This window comes from Leptinotarsa decemlineata, unplaced genomic scaffold, assembly GCF_025532065.1.
Source record: "Leptinotarsa decemlineata unplaced genomic scaffold, Ldec_3_MD MMD2_tig00000591_RagTag_RagTag, whole genome shotgun sequence".
Lineage (NCBI taxonomy): Eukaryota > Metazoa > Arthropoda > Insecta > Coleoptera > Chrysomelidae > Leptinotarsa > Leptinotarsa decemlineata.
Genome location: NW_027412552.1, coordinates 2,463,719 through 2,488,098, shown reverse-complemented (window position 1 = coordinate 2,488,098; position 24,380 = coordinate 2,463,719). Strand labels below are relative to the sequence as shown.

The 24,380-nt window shown below is 33.9% G+C and overlaps 1 protein-coding gene and 1 long non-coding RNA gene across 4 annotated transcripts in view; one reads left to right on the top strand and one right to left on the bottom strand.

Moving 5' to 3' along the window:
- The first annotated feature begins 1,816 nt into the window (after nt 1-1,816).
- On the top strand, nt 1,817-2,590 carry LOC141481992 (uncharacterized). The gene is made up of 2 exons (XR_012465283.1): nt 1,817-1,987; nt 2,194-2,590. It is a non-coding gene; the product is annotated as an uncharacterized lncRNA (long non-coding RNA).
- Nucleotides 2,591-8,388: 5,798 nt separating this feature from the next.
- LOC111510431 (MOXD1 homolog 1) overlaps nt 8,389-24,380 on the bottom strand; it is a 57,798-nt gene continuing 41,806 nt past the window's right edge. For all 3 annotated transcript variants that reach the window (XM_074174569.1, XM_074174567.1, XM_074174568.1), the window contains exons 2-10: nt 20,152-20,695; nt 17,617-17,772; nt 15,411-15,584; nt 14,592-14,877; nt 14,234-14,496; nt 12,049-12,165; nt 11,655-11,956; nt 10,520-10,844; nt 8,389-9,561 (exon numbers count right to left, since the gene is read on the bottom strand). In XM_074174569.1, coding sequence (XP_074030670.1) covers nt 9,364-9,561; nt 10,520-10,844; nt 11,655-11,956; nt 12,049-12,165; nt 14,234-14,496; nt 14,592-14,877; nt 15,411-15,584; nt 17,617-17,772; nt 20,152-20,670 — 2,340 coding nt within the window. In that variant the 5' untranslated portion in view covers nt 20,671-20,695 and the 3' untranslated portion in view covers nt 8,389-9,363. The remainder of the gene's footprint in view (nt 9,562-10,519; nt 10,845-11,654; nt 11,957-12,048; nt 12,166-14,233; nt 14,497-14,591; nt 14,878-15,410; nt 15,585-17,616; nt 17,773-20,151; nt 20,696-24,380) is intronic.

Sequence of the window (24,380 nt, the reverse complement as noted above, 5' to 3'; positions counted from 1 at the left end):
ATTTGGTATCAGGAGTACAGAAGTGTGAGGAGGTAAATTTTAAGATGTGCTTTTCAGTAAATCTTGAATATTTATAATAAGATTCGTGGATCAGACGTATTACTAATCGTTTGGAGAAAATTTGGTATCAGGAGTACAGAAGTGTGAGGAGGTTTCTGTTCTACATGTTCAACACACACAAAATTTTAAAATGTCTTTTCAGTAAATCTCGAATATTTATAATAAGATTCGTGGATCAGACGTATCACTAACCGTTCGGAGAAAATTTGGTATCAGGAGTACAGAAGTGTGAGGATGTAAATTTTAAGATGTGCTTTTCAGTAAATCTCGAATATTTATAATAAGATTCGTGGTTCAGACGTATTACTAACCGTTTGGAGAAAATTTGGTATCAGGAGTACAGAAGTGTGAGGAGGTAAATTTTAAGATGTGCTTCTCAGTAAATCTTGAATATTTATAATAAGATTCGTGGTTCAGACGTATTACTAACCGTTTGGAGAAAATTTGGTATCAGGAGTACAGAAGTGTGAGGAAGTAAATTTTAAGATGTGCTTTTCAGTAAATCTCGAATATTTATAATAAGATTCGTGGTTCAGACGTATTACTAACCGTTTGGAGAAAATTTGGTATCAGGAGTACAGAAGTGTGAGGAGGTAAATTTTAAGATGTGCTTTTCAGTAAATCTTGAATATTTATAATAAGATTCGTGGATCAGACGTATTACTAACCGTTTGGAGAAAATTTGGTATCAGGAGTACAGAAGTGTGAGGAGGTAAATTTTAAGATGTGCTTTTCAGTAAATCTTGAATATTTATAATAAGATTCGTGGATCAGACGTATTACTAACCGTTTGGAGAAAATTTGGTATCAGGAGTACAGAAGTGTGAGGAGGTAAATTTTAAGATGTGCTTCTCAGTAAATCTTGAATATTTATAATAAAATTCGTGGATCAGACGTATTACTAACCGTTTGGATAAAATTTGGTATCAGGAGTACAGAAGTGTGAGGAGGTAAATTTTAAGATGTGCTTTTCAGTAAATCTTGAATATTTATAATAACCCACACAGCACTAGATATTCTTGGAATATTCCCTGTATATCATAAAAAGAACGTATATATTCCAAATATTCATAGAATATTCTTGGAATATATATATACCTTTAGAATATTCATAGAATATGCTTGAATGAATATGGCAGGATTATTCCCGAAAGAATGTGCATAGAATGTCTATAAATGGATTATTCTCCCTTGAATATTCTAAGAATATTGTCGATCGAATATACCATCAGGTATATTCTTAGAATATGTCCCCACGGTATATTTTGGAATATTCTATACAATGGAATTTTGAATTATCTTATAATAACGTATTCAAATAATTCAATATTATTAAAAACAAAAATATTTGAAGATCTTAATCGAATGCATAACCTAATGTATATAACCCTGATAGTGTTAACCAGTTTTTGAACTCAACTCAAAGATTCTGGATGAATTGCTCCAACAGCAACTGTTGGAAACGACAAAAAAATTTGAATGGGCTAATAAATGAACCAATTGCATCAATAAATTGGTTAATTCTCATCCTATTTGTCTTTTTGTATTTGAAATTATTTAATTACAAAGCGAAAAATCCTGGAAACAGAGAAATGGGGAAGTGAATAATTGGAGTAAACGTTTCTCATTGGTCAATTGAAGTGTAGCGCGCGACAGTCGAATAAGCTCTGTGAAAGCGGCTGTCCCTTAATGCATGGTACATTTGCGTTTGCGTTAAATTCGACATTCGATTCAACATGGCGGTTGACGTTTGACGTGGCAGGTTCGCGTGTGTAATGCATGATGTGTTGGTGTTATTATCAAAGTATAATTCTGTCACGTTCAGTGTACCATTTATAATTTGGGGTTGTCCAATTTGCAGTACAGCGAATAGTTTGATTGTGGATCTTCAAACAGGAGAGTTGCATCTATTCAGTCTTCAAGAAAAGTAAGTAAAATGCAATAGTATCGATAGTAAACTGAAAACGTAATGATTACTTTTCAACAAGACAATGCAAGTTGCTCTCCAAGTCATAAAATGTTGTAAATGTTCATGAGTAACCTATGCGAAAACTATCTATTTGATTTTTATTCCAGTTTTATTGTGCCACTTTCAAATAGTGATAATGAACGTTAATGTACATTTTGTTCCAGGTATTACTATTGAAACACTGGCTGATGCATTGTTGGACAAATATAAGGAAAACTATTCTGGTGAGCAAAGTTTGAATAACTTTAAGTAAGTGAAATTCATTGAAGAACCCATCATACCACTCATTTTAAATACTTCATTTGTGGGTTTATTTTTCTAAGTGAGAAACCTAACCTAACCTATTTCTTGATGTAATACACTTTTTCTTTTTCAATGAAATGATATATTTATTATTTTTTAATTAGTGCTGATGAATTCACAGAGTTGTTAATTTTAGTATATTTTTTAGTATACATTTGTTTGAGAGTAGGAACATCCTAATTTGAATACATTTTTAATATTTGTAATATGACAGTATTCAGGAATATTTTATTCAGTGAATAAATATTTTGAATTAGATTTTTTATTTTTAATATTGGTTGAAACGCGAAATATTTCAGTGTATATTGTTTTTAAAATATATTTGTTTATGAATATTATGTGTTTTATTACTTGTGTGAATCTTGTATCAAAATGCAATATATACATGCCTAATAGCGGTTACTCGTCACATTCTTGGAATATTCCAAATATTCCTAGAATATTCATAAAATATATTTAAAGAATATTCTATGGTGTTTCTCTATTGTATATTCCTACAATAAACTAAGAATATCCTGAATATTTTATGAATATTCCTCGGGTTCTATTCCTGGAATATTCTTAATAGAATATACCTTAGATATTCTAAGAATATTATAAGATATTCTAAGAATATTCCCAAGGAATATTCTTAAAATATATCAAAGGTTCGCCAGGAGCACTTCCAGGGAATATTCTCCAGAAGATATATATATCCATGGCATATTCATAGCATAATACAATATCCTTAAATGTATATTCATGAAATATACCTGGAATATCTATTGCTATGTGGGAAGATTCGTGGATCAGACGTATTACTAATCGTTTGGAGAAAATTTGGTATCAGGAGTACAGAAGTGTGAGGAGGTTTCTGTTCTACATGTTCAACACACACAAAATTTTAAAATGTCTTTTCAGTAAATCTCGAATATTTATAATAAGATTCGTGGATCAGACGTATCACTAACCGTTTGGAGAAAATTTGGTATCAGGAGTACAGAAGTGTGAGGAGGTAAATTTTAAGATGTGCTTTTCAGTAAATCTTGAATATTCATAATAAGATTCGTGGATCAGACGTATTACTAACCGTTTGGAGAAAATTTGGTATCAGGAGTACAGAAGTGTGAGGAGGTGAATTTTAAGATGTGCTTTTCAGTGAATCTTGAATATTTATAATAAGATTCGTGGATCAGACGTAGTACTAACCGTTTGGAGAAAATTTGTTATCAGGAGTACAGAAGTGTGAGGAGGTTTCTGTTCTACATGTTCCACACACACAAAATTCTAAAATGTCCTTTCAGTAAATCTCGAATATTTATAATAAGATTCGTGGATCAGACGTATTACTAACCGTTTGGAGAAAATTTGGTATCAGGAGTACAGAAGTGTGGGGAGGTAAATTTTAAGATGTGCTTTTCAGTAAATGTTGAATATTTATAATAAGATTCGTGGATCAGACGTATTACTAACCGTTTGGAGAAAATTTGGTATCAGGAGTACAGAAGTGTGAGGAGGTAAATTTTAAGATGTGCTTTTCAGTAAATCTTGAATATTTATAATAAGATTCGTGGATCAGACGTATTACTAACCGTTTGGAGAAAATTTGGTATCAGGAGTACAGAAGTGTGAGGAGGTGAATTTTAAGATGTGCTTTTCAGTGAATCTTGAATATTTATAATAAGATTCGTGGATCAGACGTAGTACTAACCGTTTGGAGAAAATTTGGTATCAGGAGTACAGAAGTGTGAGGAGGTTTCTGTTCTACATGTTCAACACACACAAAATTTTAAAATGTCCTTTCAGTAAATCTCGAATATTTATAATAAGATTCGTGGATCAGACGTATTACTAACCGTTTGGAGAAAATTTGTTATCAGGAGTACAGAAGTGTGAGGAGGTTTCTGTTCTACATGTTCCACACACACAAAATTCTAAAATGTCCTTTCAGTAAATCTCGAATATTTATAATAAGATTCGTGGATCAGACGTATTACTAACCGTTTGGAGAAAATTTGGTATCAGGAGTACAGAAGTGTGAGGAGGTTTCTGTTCTACATGTTCAACAAACACAAAATTTTAAAACGTCCTTTCAGTAAATCTCGAATATTTATAATAAGATTCGTGGATCAGACGTATTACTAACCGTTTGGAGAAAATTTGGTATCAGGAGTACAGAAGTGTGGGGAGGTAAATTTCAAGATGTGCTTTTCAGTAAATCTTGAATATTTATAATAAGATTCGTGGATCAGACGTATTATTAACCGTTTGGAGAAAATTTGGTATCAGGAGTACAGAAGTGTGAGGAGGTTTCTGTTCTACATGTTCAACAAACACAAAATTTTAAAATGTCCTTTCAGTAAATCTCGAATATTTATAATAAGATTCGTGGATCAGACGTATTACTAACCGTTTGGAGAAAATTTGGTATCAGGAGTACAGAAGTGTGGGGAGGTAAATTTCAAGATGTGCTTTTCAGTAAATCTTGAATATTTATAATAAGATTCGTGGATCAGACGTATTATTAACCGTTTGGAGAAAATTTGGTATCAGGAGTACAGAAGTGTGAGGAGGTAAATTTTAAGATGTGCTCCTCAGTAAATCTTGAATATTTATAATAAGATTCGTGGATCAGACGTAGTACTAACCGTTTGGAGAAAATTTGGTATCAGGAGTACAGAAGTGTGAGGAGGTAAATTTTAAGATGTGCTTTTCAGTAAATGTTGAATATTTATAATAAGATTCGTGGATCAGACGTATTACTAACCGTTTGGAGAAAATTTGTTATCAGGAGTACAGAAGTGTGAGGAGGTTTCTGTTCTACATGTTCCACACACACAAAATTCTAAAATGTCCTTTCAGTAAATCTCGAATATTTATAATAAGATTCGTGGATCAGACGTATTACTAACCGTTTGGAGAAAATTTGGTATCAGGAGTACAGAAGTGTGAGGAGGTTCTGTTCTACATGTTCAACACACACAAAATTTTAAAATGTCCTTTCAGTAAATCTCGAACATTTATAATAAGATTCGTGGATCAGACGTATTACTAACCGTTTGGAGAAAATTTGGTATCAGGAGTACAGAAGTGTAAGGAGGTGAATTTTAAGATGTGCTTTTCAGTGAATCTTGAATATTTATAATAAGATTCGTGGATCAGACGTAGTACTAACCGTTTGGAGAAAATTTGGTATCAGGAGTACAGAAGTGTGAGGAGGTTTCTGTTCTACATGTTCAACACACACAAAATTTTAAAATGTCCTTTCAGTAAGTGTGAGGAGGTTTCTGTTCTACATGTTCCACACACACAAAATTCTAAAATGTCCTTTCAGTAAATCTCGAATATTTATAATAAGATTCGTGGATCAGACGTATTACTAACCGTTTGGAGAAAATTTGGTATCAGGAGTACAGAAGTGTGGGGAGGTAAATTTTAAGATGTGCTTTTCAGTAAATGTTGAATATTTATAATAAGATTCGTGGATCAGACGTATTACTAACCGTTTGGAGAAAATTTGGTATCAGGAGTACAGAAGTGTGAGGGGGTAAATTTTAAGATGTGCTTTTCAGTAAATCTTGAATATTTATAATAAGATTCGTGGATCAGACGTATTACTAACCGTTTGGAGAAAATTTGGTATCAGGAGTACAGAAGTGTGAGGAGGTAAATTTTAAGATGTGCTTTTCAGTAAATCTTGAATATTCATAATAAGATTCGTGGATCAGACGTATTACTAACCGTTTGGAGAAAATTTGGTATCAGGAGTACAGAAGTGTGAGGAGGTGAATTTTAAGATGTGCTTTTCAGTGAATCTCGAATATTTATAATAAGATTCGTGGATCAGACGTATTACTAACCGTTTGGAGAAAATTTGTTATCAGGAGTACAGAAGTGTGAGGAGGTTTCTGTTCTACATGTTCCACACACACAAAATTCTAAAATGTCCTTTCAGTAAATCTCGAATATTTATAATAAGATTCGTGGATCAGACGTATTACTAACCGTTTGGAGAAAATTTGGTATCAGGAGTACAGAAGTGTGAGGAGGTTTCTGTTCTACATGTTCAACAAACACAAAATTTTAAAACGTCCTTTCAGTAAATCTCGAATATTTATAATAAGATTCGTGGATCAGACGTATTACTAACCGTTTGGAGAAAATTTGGTATCAGGAGTACAGAAGTGTGAGGAGGTAAATTTTAAGATGTGCTTTTCAGTAAATCTTGAATATTTATAATAAGATTCGTGGATCAGACGTATTACTAACCGTTTGGAGAAAATTTGGTATCAGGAGTACAGAAGTGTGAGGAGGTAAATTTTAAGATGTGCTTTTCAGTAAATCTTGAATATTCATAATAAGATTCGTGGATCAGACGTATTACTAACCGTTTGGAGAAAATTTGGTATCAGGAGTACAGAAGTGTGAGGAGGTAAATTTTAAGATGTGCTTTTCAGTAAATCTTGAATATTCATAATAAGATTCGTGGATCAGACGTATTACTAACCGTTTGGAGAAAATTTGGTATCAGGAGTACAGAAGTGTGAGGAGGTAAATTTTAAGATGTGCTTTTCAGTAAATCTTGAATATTCATAATAAGATTCGTGGATCAGACGTATTACTAACCGTTTGGAGAAAATTTGGTATCAGGAGTACAGAAGTGTGAGGAGGTAAATTTCAAGATGTGCTTTTCAGTAAATCTTGAATGTTTATAATAAGATTCGTGGATCAGACGTATTACTAACCGTTTGGAGAAAATTTGGTATCAGGAGTACAGAAGTGTGAGGAGGTGAATTTTAAGATGTGCTTTTCAGTGAATCTTGAATATTTATAATAAGATTCGTGGATCAGACGTAGTACTAACCGTTTGGAGAAAATTTGGTATCAGGAGTACAGAAGTGTGAGGAGGTAAATTTCAAGATGTGCTTCTCAGTAAATCTTGAATATTTATAATAAGATTCGTGGATCAGACGTAGTACTAACTGTTTGGAGAAAATTTGGTATCAGGAGTACAGAAGTGTGAGGAGGTTTCTGTTCTACATGTTCAACACACACAAAATTTTAAAATGTCCTTTCAGTAAATCTCGAATATTCATAATAAGATTCGTGGATCAGACGTATTACTAACCGTTTGGAGAAAATTTGGTATCAGGAGTACAGAAGTGTGAGGAGGTAAATTTTAAGATGTGCTTTTCAGTAAATCTTGAATATTTATAATAAGATTCGTGGATCAGACGTAGTACTAACCGTTTGGAGAAAATTTGGTATCAGGAGTACAGAAGTGTGAGGAGGTTTCTGTTCTACATGATAATATGAATGTTTTTAACGTAAATCAACTTCAAGATGTGCTTTTCAGTGAATCAGGAATATTGATAATAAGATTTGTGGAACAGACACATAATTAAGCGTGTGGAGGAAACTCAATGCTTTGAATAATTCGATATCTGGTGCCACAGCATTATAGAAACATATAATTCGGTACTTGAAAGTAGTCGATTTCAGAGGTTTCCAATGACTCCCGACGAGGTATTCAGTGTGAGAAACTGAGTACTGGTACTACTATTGTATAAACGAATATCAAAAATGTCTGTTTGTTGCTGGCGAAAACGAATAACAAATGGTATCGAAGGAATGAACTCATCAACTTGGACATATAATGAAAAGTAAAATATTATCTTTTGTTCGATTGATGACCTATTCAATTTGTAGAAACTCGTACTTTGAACTTCGATACAAACTCCTAACACTAGATGACGCCAAATGCGGTCAATGTATGGTCTCTACGTTAAATAGCGTCACCGTCGCTTTTTATGTGTCCTCTCCACGTCGGAAAACTTCCACCATACACACTGTGTAGTTGTGGATCACAGATAGTGAAACACGATTAATGTAGTTTTCTGGTGGTAGATTGCGTCACCATACGACCCCATATTTATATAGATAATGATCCTAGTGTTTTTGTGTTAAAAATCTCATGGGTTGATTTAAACGACCCTGAGATTAGCAAAATATCTTCCTTTGAGCGAGCCTGATCCGTAAAAAAAACGATTTTTACTTCTGGTTTTATAAAATAACAATTTTCAATCCAAAATTATAAAGTTTTATTAAAATCATATATACAAGGAGACACTAAGACACAAAAAAGGATACATTCAGATTTCACAGCACTTTTTAGATTTATTCCTTACATACTAACTATTTGGTAAAATGTACAACAATGACTTAGATATATACAGGTGGATTTCATATAAATAAAAAACAATAAATAAATAAAAGTTGGCGGAGAGGTATTTTTCAACAATAAGTGTTCGCATATACATAAAACAAATTCGAATCCATCAATCGTTATTAATTTATCAAGAGTATTAAGCAGATGTTTATGGTCGACTTCTATGTCCTTTAGTCCGTTATTGCATTCACATGTAAATATTTATATGAAATTGAAAAATAATTTTGATTTTAACATTTTCATTTCATTGGGCCACAATTGTTATTCCGAAAATTTTGTATTTATTTGTTGAGAAAAATTTGTTCCAATCAAACTTCAAGAGTAACGGTGCAAAAACATGGATTTCCTGAAGAAATTGCAAACAAAGCATAGAAAACAACAGGAAAGTTACTACCGTAAGGAATTGAGACAGAGAATATGACAAATTACAAACTAATTGACAAAAAAATATTGTAGCTCAACTTCAATTTCAAATTTTGCAATTTATTCAATAAAATCTGTTAATAATTTAGTCACATTTTTCGTCTTTATGATCGCGCAAGTATGAAGGGCAATATTAAGCAGTAAAAATGCAATAATGAACTAGAACAACATGAGGAATATCAGATGATGGTTGGAGTCTTTATTTTTGTTATATTGCAAAAAGAGCAAAAATATTCGTTGCAGAAATAATGATCAAAAGGATTAACATTTGCACCTTTTAAAATATTTCCTTGTTGGGAATTGATCATCAGAATATTTTTGAAATTTCTATCATAAACTCATGGAAATTAGAATTCAAGAAAACTCATATAGTTAACTGTTCAACTAATATGAAAGTGCATCATGAAACCATCACTTTCAATACGATGATAGAAATGAGTAGTAAGCAATGAAACAGCTGATATGGATATACCCTCGATCCAGTTGAATTGGAATCTAATGTTGCAGCAAAGACTGTTGATTTCGTTCGGTGACTGCACTGAATATTCTCCCTGTGCTGAAACTCTTGAAATTCCGGCAGTTTGACAATATCTTCCTTCTAAAACATGAAAAATAATTTTTTTATCGCCCAAACTTCACATACAATTCTCAAAAGAGAAATCTCCATTAGGCTAGAAATATTCATTTACGATCACTTTCACATTCAAGATTCAATAAATTGACAAATAAATGATCATTCTATATATATATATATATATATATATATATATATATATATATATATATTTCAATATTAAATTCTACAAAAAGGATTTGAAGCTTTATATCTTCTATTAATTATCTGCGAGCGCTTTCGACAGTTGGTAGTACTGTCATCATCTGGCACTCCTCAAACTGAACTGGTCATCCTGTTGTCTGTCTATTTATATGGTCAGAGCGTCTTAACTCAGGTATTTCAGGTACTTTAGGTGAATTTGACTGTATTTGTTCTGCATCAGGTACTCTTCTTCGTGTTAGATCTTCTCTAGGAAGAAGAGTACCTGATGCAGAACAAATACAGGCAAATTTACCTAAAGTACCTGAAATACCTGAGTTAAGACGCTCTGACCATATAAAGAGGCAGACAACAGGATGACCAGTTCAGTTTGAGGAGTGCCAGATGATGACAGTACTACCAACTGTCGAAAGCGCTCGCAGATAATTAATAGAAGATATAAAGCTTCAAATCCTTTTTGTAGAATTTAATATTGAAATATTTAAAATAATGGAAAATTAGTTGCATCAATCAAAATATATATATATATATATATATATATATATATATATATATATATATATATATATATATATATATATATATATATATATATTTGCCCCTATTTTTTGAGTGTTGTGTCCACGAATTATTTCATTCTGGATTTGTATCATACACACTCGATAAAATTTCTATCTATATATATATATATATATATATATATATATATATATATATATATATATATATATATATTGAAACTTAACATATAAACTAAATTTGTGCTCAAAAAAGTACTCACAATGATCAAACTATCATCTCTTTTCCTGCAAAAGGTCAAATGCAGACCCTTGTAAAAGTACTCTTCCATCTTTTTAGTGAAGACAGTCTCATTGTAAGGCATGTTGTGCAAGTGTTCTGTGAAAGTTAAATTTTTGAATTCGGCGGGCTCTTTGATGACTAGCTTATCAAACACGTGTCTCTCGCTGGATTCGCCATCTATGCTGTACTCTTTAGCATTTTTCAAAGCAATAATCGCTCTTTGGTTGGCTTCTTCTGAATTTTCATCTCCGGGTTTGATAATGAACGGTTTAGAAGTGGTAGTTGGCAAAGGTTCAGGTTCTCTTCTGAAAAAAAAAGGAAATTAAACTGAAAGTTGGGCATGACATTTCCCCTATCAATAACATCATCTATTTGATCGACAAAAAACTCAACCTTGTTCAACCAAGATATATAAGGGGCCTCACAAGGTCTATCCAAAACCAAGCTTTGATAGCGACATCAGAACAAAATTTGTTTTCTGCCTTTCACAGTAAGTAGTAAACAAGCAATTCGGGCATTAAATTTATAAAGATACGTCTATTTTGATCTGCCATCAGTTGTACTGGTCAGGCCCACTGTCAACTAGTTCTCTAGCTGGTGAATCAACTTCTGTTGCTTATACATAATAAGTACTGATATCATTTATCCTCTGCATCGATTAGTAGTTAGATATTTTCGTCTGCAGAAAAAAAACGGTCACCATTGTCTTCCAATAGTCTGAAAAGGGATAAAACGTCTTTGGTAATCCTTCAGCTAAGAACTTTTTTCTGCAGATGTCCTCATGAAATATTTTTAGATTATTTTTCATTCTTCGATGAACTTGGCGTCGCGGTCGCCAACATTTTGGTTTGAATTAGTTTTGCTTTGAGAAACCTTATACCAATAAATTATTTTACTTTTACCATCATTCTGTTTTGTTATATATCTTACGGTACTATACATAGGAACTTAAAAAATTAGGAGAACAAAACTATAATCACAGGAAGTTAATTTCATTAAATTTATTCATTCCAAAAAGCAACAGCTTTGAAAGTTGTAATATAATAAGTATTTCAGAGGATCATTCTCAAAACCTTACTATTTCTCGTCAAGTTTCAATAAAAGTATATACTTACTTTCCCTCAAGCAAATCCTTCTCGATATTGACCATATCCTTTCCATAAAATTCCCTTATGCCGAGTGTTTCGAAGAAATATTTAACAGGAGGGATGGAATAACATCCCGAGAGCTGTGTCCTGGGATAGTGCAATACAAAAGCAAGACACATCTCATCTTTGGTGGAATATCCGCCTAGAGTAGGTTTATCCCTTCCCAGAGTGGAGTAGGTGCATTCCGTGATCAGACCATCGCCGGGAAGAATTAGAGTATCCTGAGATAAGCGGCGGGACTGTTGGTAGTTGAAATCGTAATGATTGTCCTGAAAAAATTATGTTTTTTTATTTTGCGTAACAAGTTAAATCGTAGTTTGAAGTAGTCACTGAGGTTCAATTTCAAAATTAAAACAATTACCTCAGCTAAAGGCGACAATTCTTTCATAGCCCTGATGTGACGCAGCTTCAATTTTCTAGCAGCTGAATGAGAATGCAACATGACGGATACTACATTGATGCCATCTTTTGGAATCACCTGAAAATATATTGATTGGTCAATTTAATAGTTTTCAATAACAATGAGACATTTTAGAGTGTTGCTAACAAAATAGTACAAGTGATCAACCACTAAATTTAGTATGTCCATTGAAAATGATGGTTATAGTGGAATGGGAATACAAAATGATAAGGAAAGGAATACATAAGAAGCTAGTAGACTTTAAGACAGCAACAATCGAAAAAAAAAGGAAAAAATAACACAAACACCAATATCCAGGTCAGTTTACTAATATCTTTTAGAAAAGCTAGGAAACAACAGTTTTTCGGTTAGAATGAAAGAACATCAGACGACATGAAAACTTGTTTCATGTCAAGACAGATACAAAAGTAGGATTTGATCGGAAATGATTATAAAAAAAGCAACAACTCAACATCCAAGATGTCTTCATAGTAAAAAAAATTAGGTATTCTTCCTGAAGAGCAAGGCATCTAAACTGATTTAAAAAATTCTTGGTAAAAGCTCAATAATACCTACCAATAATATTCTGCAATAACAGTCGCGATGAACAAGACAAAAGGGATTAATTTCACTAGTTCGGACTTCCATTGTCTACTATATGAAATGATTTGAAATCCCTGAAACAACTAAAAAAGAAGAATTAAAATGAATAGTTGAAAATAACAATTATATTAACCAAAATAAACCTGAATTGTCGGCTAATAACCTAGCAGTTGATGCCGCAAAAAAAACAAAAAAATAACCTTAAATGAAATAATAGTGAAATGAAATACAAGTAAAATAGAACACGAACTTTTTATTTTTTTTTATTTCTTTATTTTTATTTATTTTTGTTCTATTTTTACTTGTATTTTATTTCACTATTATTTCATTTCAGGTTTATTTTGCTTAATATAATTGTTATTTTCAGCTATTCATTTTTAATTCTTCTTTTTTAGTTGTTTCAGGGATTTCAAATCATTTTATATAGTAGACGACAATGGAAATCCGAACTAGTGAAATTCATCATGAAACATTGTAAATCACCTTCAAACAAACATAAGGGATTATTTTGTAGTAGTAATGAATATCAATGGAGTTTTTTCCCAACATCAAACACTTATTTAACACCTCGATACGTGTTTTGATCACCAAGTGATCATCTTCAAATTGATCTTCCTCTTGAAGATGATCACTTGGTGATCGAAACACGTGTCGAGGTGTTAAAATAACGGTTTTGCGTTGGAAAAAAACTTCAGTAATATTTGGTTACATTAGGAAAAAGTTGCACATTTTAGAGTTGGTTTGACACTTAAGAAAATCAGATTATCTTTGATACATATTAGTGTAATTGTCATCAAAAAAGTCCAAATACAAAACGTCGGATTTAAAACCTGTACAAGCCATTTTGTACAGCCTGAGAAATGGCAATAAGAAAGAGGTTTCTGTTTTCAGTATATCTTTAAACAACGTTGAATATTTCCGAAAGTAGTCGCAATTTTTCAAGTAAAATACCTAAAATGAACATTTTTGTTCCAATTCAACCGACTCTTTCACGGTTTCCAATTTTTAGAAGCTGGTCCTATTTATCTTGGACATACTGTATGGATAGAATTCGAAAAACGCTCAAAAGAGGAACAGCCTGGAAACCGTTTGTATATCCTGGGATACTCAGACGGTTCACTCCGTCTGAAATGACCCTCCCGGTACTGACGATGAGCAAGAATTCCGAAACCGGTCCATCGAAGGTCGTCCCGACGAAATGAAATTAATTTTTGTTTTTCATAAAAAGGAAGTTACTTGCGACAAATTTTCCAAATGGAAGACGTTGCACAGGTGCCTGATAGTTTAACTTCAGCTTCCTGCAAGGCATTAGCTGGGTCAGTTGTTGTTTTTCCGTCGGGTATTTGCCACACGTAGCTACAAAGTCGTAGGTTTACATGAGAGACAAGAGTATCGTGTTTTCACCTAAGCCTGTGATATATTCATTGAGAATAATAGAATGGATAAAGGACTTTGTTTAATGACCTTTGATAATTTTGAAAACTAGCTTTTACGATTATCATAATATTTACAGCATCAAATCGAACTTCGAAATTTGTCTCACCTCTTTGGTGCAGTCCACACTGCAGTAGCCAGCGGTTTTGTATTCAGGCTGATGGGGAGGAACGAAGTGCAGCGTCGATGGAGCCACTCCTGTAATAAGGATCCCGCCCTCGTGCTGTCGAAGCTCGCTGGTGTAGTGCAGTCGCAGGCCAGATGTATCAGAGGCGCTTCTCATAGTAGGATTGTCGAAATGTACTTCGAGCATATAAAAAGAATTCTTCTTATCCGCCAGAGGAAGACCGATGTGATTTGGAAAATTTTCACCTTGAAGAATAATAAGATATTAAGTGATATAAGTAGGTGATGGATTCAATAAAAAATGAAATGTTTGGCTTGGTTGAGCTCCGAAAGTTCCTTACCTTTAGATCCTACCGCCCAAGCGACCAGCGGCGTCAGACACTTGTCCCACAAGGGAGGCATGTTGGCGTAGCACAGTCTCCCTCCTTCTTTGGAGAAAGCGTCCCAAACCGCTACGTCGTCGGAGTCGTCCAGATCGCATTCGTGCATGATCATGTGGTGCACCATACCGGAATGGTTTCGACCGATGAGTGGCTCGAAGCCGACAATGTGATGCTTGTTGTTTAGCGTCGGAGCTTTGAATATCTTGCACCAGTACATGGTGGTCATCTCGTTGGGAACATTTAGCTGTGGAATCGAAAATCTTTGAATGAAAACTCAAAAAAGAGTTATGTGAGACTAAGTGATTCTTTTTTCAAAATTTTGAATATTACTGGAGTTCCATCCCATCACCAAACGTTTTTTTAACACCTCGACACGAGTTCCAATCACCAAGTGATCATCTTCAAGTTTAATCTTCCTCTTGAAGACGATCACTTGGTGATTGAAACACCTGTCGAGGTTTAGTTTAGTTTACTAAACAATTGAAATATCATGTGTTCTGAAGAATTTTTTTTTGATCTATTTGTAAAGCCAAAGAATATATTCTATTTATTGTACCAAGTTCTCTTACCAAAAAACTAATGTGAATCCTAATTGTATTTGTATCAACGGTTGGAAATCATAACATTCAGAATGAAAAATGTTAACAAATTGGAAATGTGATAGAAAATAAATTGATAAAATTAAGTTTATATAAAATACTAGGCCTCGAAATATTCCAAATCTGTCTACATTACCTTTGAAACAAAAATATGACGTTCAAATAAATGTTTACTTACGTTTTCAAACAAGACGTTCCATTGACTGGAATGGCCAACGGGCATTCTCATCACCGGAGGGGGTCCCAGTAAATGTATGCTCTGAGACCCTCTGCTCTCTTCATGGTAGACCATCTCGGCTCCGTGAGGTGGATCATTGTCATGGAGTGCCCATATCATATGGACGGTATCGCTCTATGAAACAGAATGTGCCATTACCATCACAACGAAATCAAATAATTGAGAATTGATGTGTAGTCATGAATTATGATGAATAATAATTGAGAGTAGCGAATTCTAAATTGATTTTATGAAACGTCGATAATTCAATTTCAACATATATATATATATATATATATATATATATATATATATATATATATATATATATATATATATATATATATATATATATATATATATATATATATATATATATATATATATATATATATATATATATATATATATATACTGAGTGCGCATATAAGCAAAACTAAAAAAAAATATGGCTCTTCTTTGGCACCCCGAAAAAAAATCATAATACAAAAAAAATTGGAATCAGTACAAAATATGGCCTCCACGCTGGTTTATTACGGCCCTACATCTATCATCGACATCGACATCGACAAAATGAGATTGTCAATGTCTTGTTGAGGTACATTTGCCCATTCAGCGATTAAAAGCTCTCTCAATTGAAACGTTGTGTGAATGTTCCCCATATGCGGAGTAATTCTTCGTTGAAGCATGTCCCACACATGCTCGATGGGATTCAGGTCCGGTGATTGTGCTGGCCATGGCAATACATCAACTCCTTCGTTGGTGAGCCAGTCAGTCACTAGACGCGCGACATGTGGACGAGCATTATCATGCATTAGGTGGAAGTTTTCACCAACAGCACCAGCAAACGGACGGACGATAGGTAGAAGAATGGTGTCGAGGTACTGTCGAGCTGTGAGGGAGCGATTTGGAAAAACGAGATCGGTTCTGCCGCCGATCATGATTCCGCCCCATAGCATTACTGTATCACCTCTCTATGTGTGGACTTCCTGGACGTGTCTCAAACGTTCATTATTTCCAGGTCGTCTCCACAGTCTTACTCGACGAGAATCTGGATGAAATCCAAATCTGGATTCGTCTGTAAACAAAACTGTGGCCCAATCATTTGCATCCCAGTTTTCATGTTCTTGACACCACTCTAATCTTCTACCGCGATTGCCTCTCGACAAAGGTGGACATCTAAGTGGCCTTCTGTTGTGGAGATCTGCTTCATGCAGTCGATTTCCGACAGTATCACGACCAATGGTTACCTGGTGCGTCTGCTGCAACACGTTAACCAACTCAGGTGCTGTGATTGTCGGTTGTCTTCTTGCGGATAAGACCAAAAATCGGTCTTGAAGTGCAGTTGTAGCGCGTCCTCGCCCTGGATGTTGTTCGGCTGGACTGCCAGTTTCACGGAAACGCCGCCACAATCGACTGATAACACTTTGGGAGACCCCCAAACGAAGAGCTACATCATTTTGTCGCATGCCACCTTGAAGAAGCCCTACAGCTCTATTCATCTCAGCCAATGGTAAGTGATGGCGTTTCATGTTAAAGCACAATATTTCCAGTTTAATTGCTGAGCAAGAACTGCATAGAATGTACAAACTCGACACTTTCAGATTATTCATTTTAGCCGAAAACCTACAGTTTGTAAAAAACTTGATAAAAGATTAGTTACCGTTTTTGCAGGCTTTGTTCAACCCATAGAAATCTACAGGGTGGTCGAGTGTACCAATTTAATCGAAATTAAACGACCTCATGCATTTATTTTTATGATATTTAGTATGTTATAAAAATATCCCTAACCAGTATCTTCTGTCTATTTACAAGTGTTTGTGACAAGTCCAATATAATGTAATATATCTGTAAAAAAATTGGACTAGAGGTACGCCTGCACTCTGAGAAAGTGAAATTTCATCTTTTACACATATATTCCCGTATATATGAGTTTCAAACCACTAACGAATGTTCGGTGAATAATTACGATAAGAAAAAGTAATTTCTGTATAACTGAATGTTCATAATGGAAGGCAGTGGTTTCTTCAGTTTGTATCTAAAAGCAACTGAGTTTTTATTGATGTATTCAAGTTTTTTCCTTCCGTTGAGAAATCTCCAATTTATCTATATCGATAAACAAGTAGAAAGACAAAAACAAATATATCCCATTCACAGAATTTCTTACCGATAAAACGTAATCATCCGGATCGCAGGTGTCGTAGGCTCTCCTAAACTCGATAATGGTATGGGTGTCATTTTGGATCCCTCTCATCAACGTGTAATTATCCATTTCGTCTTTAACAGGTGCGCTGCCTTGACTCTTTGGAACGCCATGGCAGTCCTGAAATATAACGGTTATCGTTAAAATATAACCATCATTTTACGTTTTACTTAATGAAGAACAATTTTGATGGCAACATTACCATATCGGAATTCTTCAAGATAAATTGTTTGGACTTCGATTTTGAAATGTAAGAAAAACTTCGCTATTTTATAAAATATGTGTTATGAGTTATGAGGGTATTCTTTCAGAAGTGCGATGACGTATTCTGAAAATACAAAAAAGATAATCACTTTCTTATATTTTACGTAGAATAAAGAACAATAACATTTGTTTATTGTTTTGAAAATTTCCAAACCAAACTAAGGAGTTAAATATGATTAATGCATGCAAATTTGTACGGCTTCGCTTTCGACAATTCGTGTGGAAGTCAAAATTCAAAATAAAGAAAGATAATTAAAACTGAGGTAAAGTTGATCATATGATTCAAATCACGAATCAGTCAGTTGCAATCTAATCTTCACGGTTTCGGCGGTTAAAAAACGGAATAACAAGTTTGGTGTCTACTTAATTAACGTTAACATAAACGCTAAAGATGATATATGAAATGAAAAGAGGAAACATAAAAAATCCACCAGAAGTCGATTATTAAAAACGTGGAAGATATACGGAGCGGATGTAAACCACAGGAAGTCGAAATTATGAGAGCATAGGATGTTGTGTACACCTTGTGTGCAGAAGAGCGTGTCCTTCAGTTGGGCCGTGAACGGATGTAAACGGGCGCGACAAAAAACGGTGGTTTTTCACCACTATAACCCTTTGTTCCCTTATATTCATAACGTGAAAGGGTTGAAAACGCCCTGGCGTTCGGTAGTTTTTTAAATTGATAATCACAAAACTGGAATGAATGAAATACTGGAATGCGCATTTTGCCCATACCACAAGTTCGTAAAACTCTTCTCCACGTTTGTTTCACAAAGTTGGTGTCATCAGGAAATGAATTATACTGAATTCTTGAAACTAAATTTGTTCATTTCCATGGACACACTTTGCTATTTCCGTACATGGCGGTGTGTTCTTTGAAACGAGATTCAATAACTCGTCTTGATTGACCCACATACTTTTTGTCAAAGTCCTTACAGAATGCACCTTAAATTGCAAGCTTATTAGTTTTTGTTATATTATTGAAGTAATCAGAATGCTTTGAAAGCTGAGTTTCTTGAAATTTCGATCCAATCCTTCAGCTGAAAAATTTAGTATTTACGAAGACAGTCGAATTTCTACTTGAGAAAGTATTGAAAAGTGAAAGGTTTATTCTGTTATATAACACGGTAAGTTCTATTTGAGAAATCAGCACAGCTCATCACCAGGATGGTGTAACATGCATCGACAAAGAATTTTCAGTTTTGCATTTCCCGATTTCATTTTTATGTAAAACCTAGCATATTCAAAAGTATCACTCGAATGATGTTCTGGTCGAATTTACTCTAAAAATAAAATAATTTGATTCCATAGAAGCGTTCTCCTGTGCGGTTCAAAAGAAGATTAATGAAGTAACTCATTAAAAACAATGAAGGAAGTTAATTCAGGGTCACATTGACACACGGTTGGGGGTCATTAAAAGAGAGTGAACTTTCAGAAATTATCTTGAGGTTATTTGAAGCAGCTGCGAAAATGTTTTTCTTTATTGTTCCGAGAAATTAATGAAACTTTTTACAAATTATGTGCTTAATTGAACTTGACAATTTTTCTTTCCTCAGTTAGGAAGTATAGGAGTTGCTTGAAATAGTAAATATGCATGAAATAGTAAATAAATCTCATATTACGCAAAATTTCGACAAATTAATATACAAACAACTCGTACTAGAAAAAATGAATTAATTTGAGACACTTTCAGGTACTGAAAATAACAAATCTGTGTGTCAATATTTCACTAATCAAGTTCCCAGGTAACTTTTTGTTCTCTCCTGCTTCTCATATTGAAAAATACCATCTCAGTGCATTCCCACGCGTTTTTTGTCGAATCTGCCTCCGATTAGAAAGGGACCAGGTCGTAAAAGTCATCTGAAAATGTTACGGGGCCTTCTAGGCCGCCGGAAAGGCACGTGGTGCCAGGTGTAAAAACATCTGCCTCCGTCGGATGGAGTGCAGGAAGAGAGGGCATGTGTTTTCGATTCGATCGTATAGGGGCAGCCGCCGATTCCGAGAAATGTCAGCTGCTTTTGCGCAATAAAAACTATTTTAACACATTCGCTCAATACAACGATGGTTGTTTTCAACATAATTTTATAATTCTTGAGATTATTCTGTACTGGTGAATTACCATCACCTTAATAAACATTACAATTTCCAAGCAAACATTTTGAAAAACGGCAAGCCGCCCCAGTATATAATGATGGAAATATTTCAAATAAATGTAAATTCGTTGATATAGCTTACCATCAAAAAGGGTTGATTCAGTCTATCGTCCACCCAGGTGAGTATAATGTCCGATTTTTCCATTTTCCCATCGGGGCTGAAGCCCAGCCCCACGTATCCCCTCGTCCTAGCCTCGACTCGAAACAGAATTTCCTGATGCCTCGGTTGCCACCTGAGGACGACTCGTCCTTCGTCGTCCAAAACCTCCGAATGGGTCCACAAAATATCGCTGGACGCGTCTCTGCGTTCCCGAATACTGTCCAAATCGGAAAAAACTTTTGAAGGGTCTACCGAAGAAATGCTGCTTTCTTCAAATTCCTCCACAGCAACTTTTAGATTTCTCGTTAAGTATCGTCCTTTCGGGTGGTTGTATTCGTGAGAGGGCTTTGGGAATTCGTTCGATTCGCCGCCATTGTACGATATTCTGTTGACTTTTTCGACGTGTTTCACATATTGGTCCAACAAATCTTCGGCTAGGCCGATCGTCTTCGATAGGAATACAGTAAAAAATATCAAGATAATCGAGTTGTACATCATCATGAAGTTGGTATTCAAAAATACATATCTGAAAAGATTAAAATACTCAGTTGGATTATCTGTATTAAAACGATCAAATGCATGTATATGAGGTCTGTTCAAAAATTTTCCTCTCGAATCTGTACACTGTTAAAAACCGGTATGAAATTCCGTTCGGTAGTTTTTGAATTTATTGCGTTCAGACAGACAGACAGGCAGGCAAACGCGGCGGGAGACTTTGTACTTACTATATGTAATGATTTAGAACTGAATAAATAAATAAGTATTACAGCTAATAAGTACATACTTTGAAAAAAAATAGGTTTCTTGCAGCTCTGCCTATTCACGTTATTTTTTAGTTGTCATAAGTACCAGTTGCCAAGAATTAAAAGCGCGTTAATACTCCTTTAACACGTTTGTTGACAATTACAATGATCAATAGAATATCAATTAAGGATTCACTCCAACACTGCATGAGTCAGCATCGTGAGCGGTACGGTACACCATCAAACACATTTTGCATACCTGAACAGACACATGGGAAGCAGACAAGCAGTTGCAGAATGTGAATTGGGAACGGTCGATATATTCAGAAATGGAAATTGAAGGAATATAAAATCAAATACGCCTTAACATAACTCAATACTATAATTAAAACTAAGCACTAAGCAATCCCTACTCTTTTTGGAAAAAATATAAATTATATGATTAGCGACTAAATTTTAGTCTATCAACTTTAGTCTTATAAAGTTCTGATTATCATGTGGTTACAAAATGGAAATCATAGAAACGGGTAACACGCATTTGTCTCAGTTTTGAAATATTTTGATTTGAACAAGTTACTTAAAACAAAATTGTGAAAACTGGGTGCAATCACAAAAAACACTGCAATTTCTTCACATTTACATTTAGATTTTTAGACTGCTTACAAGCGTACCACTGACAGTACTTAGTTTTAATTTTTCACACATAAGGCGCTTCGGCTGTCAAAATTGAAGTGGCCTGTGCTTTTTAGGGATTGTTTCTATTATTATTGTAAATATTTGAAGTAATTTTTCCCTCATCATTGATAATTCATCATGACTATAGTCGATTGGGTCAAATCTAGGCTGAAACAACACAAGAATAACGTTAAGCAACAAAAGATTAGTTACTTTTCCACTAAAATTGACAATGCCAGTAACAAAACTAAAGAAACGTGAAATATAGTAAACAACGAGTTGGGAAGAAAAAGAAAGTGTTATGCTGATAATGTTATCACTCTCCATCATGAATCAGTTGTGGTTAAACATCCTTCTGCTGTAGCAGACCTATTTGCCTATCATTTTGCAAATTCTGCTAAAACGGCTATTTCCACACACTTAGATCAAAATTTAACATTACCTTGTACAACTAGTACAAATGTTAATTTTGTATACTCATTTGAGAATAGACCGATTGCTGAAGCTGAAATTCATGCTGCATTGAGATTAATGAAAAATAAAAATTCGAGTGGATCAGATGACATGTCAATTCCAGTTGTTAAAGAAATATTTGACCTTATTGTATCTTCTTTCATTTATCTAATGAATCAATCCTACATGCTAGGCTACTTTCCAGAAGAGTTCAAGAAAGCCTTAGCCATTCTTTTTTTTTGAAAAAAGGAATTAGAAAAACTACCGACAAATTTCATTACTTTGTTCTCTTTCGAAATTGTATGAAAAAGTAGTGGCTACTAGAATAGTGAATTATTTAGAGTCAAATAATATACTATGTAATAATCAACATGGATTTAGGAAAAATCGTTCCATAGAAACCGCTGCCTATGATTATCTCATTAACATATACTCCGAAGTTGATGCCAATAGTTTTGTAATTAGTATTTTTTTTATTTGTCAATGGCATTTGACACTGTTTCATCAGATTTTCTATATATAAAGTTAGAGAGGCTTGGGTTTCTACATAACATACTGACTTGGATAAAATCCTATATGAGTGGTCGGCATTTGACAGTCAAATATAACAATATTGTGTCCAAGGAACATGATGTGACATTAGAAGTTCCTCAGGGATCAGTACTGGGACCTTTACTTTTTGTGGTAGATATTCGTTAATGATCTCTCAGAACATGTTAACAATTGCCACATAACTATGTTTGCAGATGATACCACAATGACAATCACTGGGTCTACATTGGAAGATGTATTAACAAGAGTCAAAGAGGTTATTGATAGATTTACGTCATGGTGGGAATGCAATCATTTGATGTTAAATACCTCCAAATTTGTTTCGATGAAATTTTATAATAGAAAAAATAACATTCCAGATGGAGTTGATATAACTGATGGAATAACCATGGCACATGATATTAAATTTCTAGGAACCATGTTAGATGCATCTTTAAATTGGGATCTACATATTGATGAGGTTTGCAAGAAACTTAATGCAGCATTCTTCGCGATTAAGCAGATGAAATGGCTTGTAGATAAAAAAAAATCACTTAAGTATATATTTTGCAACGGCATATCCGCATATTTCCTTAAATATATATATGGTTAATAAAATTATTATTATTATTATTGATAATTGATTATGGTTGTAGTCGGGCTTTTCTGAATGTTCAAAAGATAACCATGAGTGGCGCTAATATTTAGGGAAAGTTATTCAAAAAAAGTGTACATATTTTTTTTTACAGTTTGAGATTTCTGAAAAACACATCTATCATTTGAAAGAATAAAAAAAAAACATTCGTCTTCTTTCGCGTCTTTCCTATTGTGTACGATGCTTCGTGAGAAAAAAAAATCTTATTAATAGGTTTATATCAGAGGTAGTTGCTAGTCTGATGTTTAATCAAATAAAAAATGTGAAAATAAAGAGTTATCTGCCTCACTATCGAATATCATCTTGGAATTACCTGATATCTAATCGAGTTAATGTGATCTAATCATACATTCTAATTAAGTAGGCACGACGTTTGGAGTCGATATTTCCGTTGGATAACAACTTTATTGAAATTAGACGCTCATAACAGATTATGAAGCGAGGATAATTTATATTTCATTGGTGAAATAAACATTATAGCCACAAATACATATTTAGGACCAAAAATGTTATTTAGGGAAAGGTTATATTTGCGTACTTTCGAAATGTATCTACTTCTAATATAGCACTGAACCAAAGTTGGTAATGAAGATTAATTTATCATATTTTTTTTCATTCGCAATAGTAATATTTCAAATAACACAATGGAAATGATACGGTCTCCAAATATTTGATTTCAGTCATAATCATACTTTGCAATAACAACGGTTACTGAAATATGATCCAACTAAATCCATGTGGATTCTCTTCTACATCAAACAAGAAAAAAAGAATCTAAAACTTCCTCGCCAATTGTTTTTTTCAAATATGAACGCCAGGGCGTTGAATGACACGTGGTTGCAACAAGCATCAGAACCTGCCGAACTGAAACCATCCGATTTTTAATGGGAAACTGTATCAAAACTAACACACGAATATCTTATTGCAGGACCAGAAGGAACAATGCGAAATATATGATACCAGACTCAACGTTAATTGAATCAATTAAATCCATGTTCAACTTTCTATACACAAATTGTAGATTACCATTGAAAGTGTAGGCAACTAACGAACCAGTAATCGATGCGATTTTTATCCCAATAAGAAAAATAAAAATGCAATTGCTTTTTAAATAATCGTAGGCTATATTTCATCTGATTAATTTGAAGAAATAC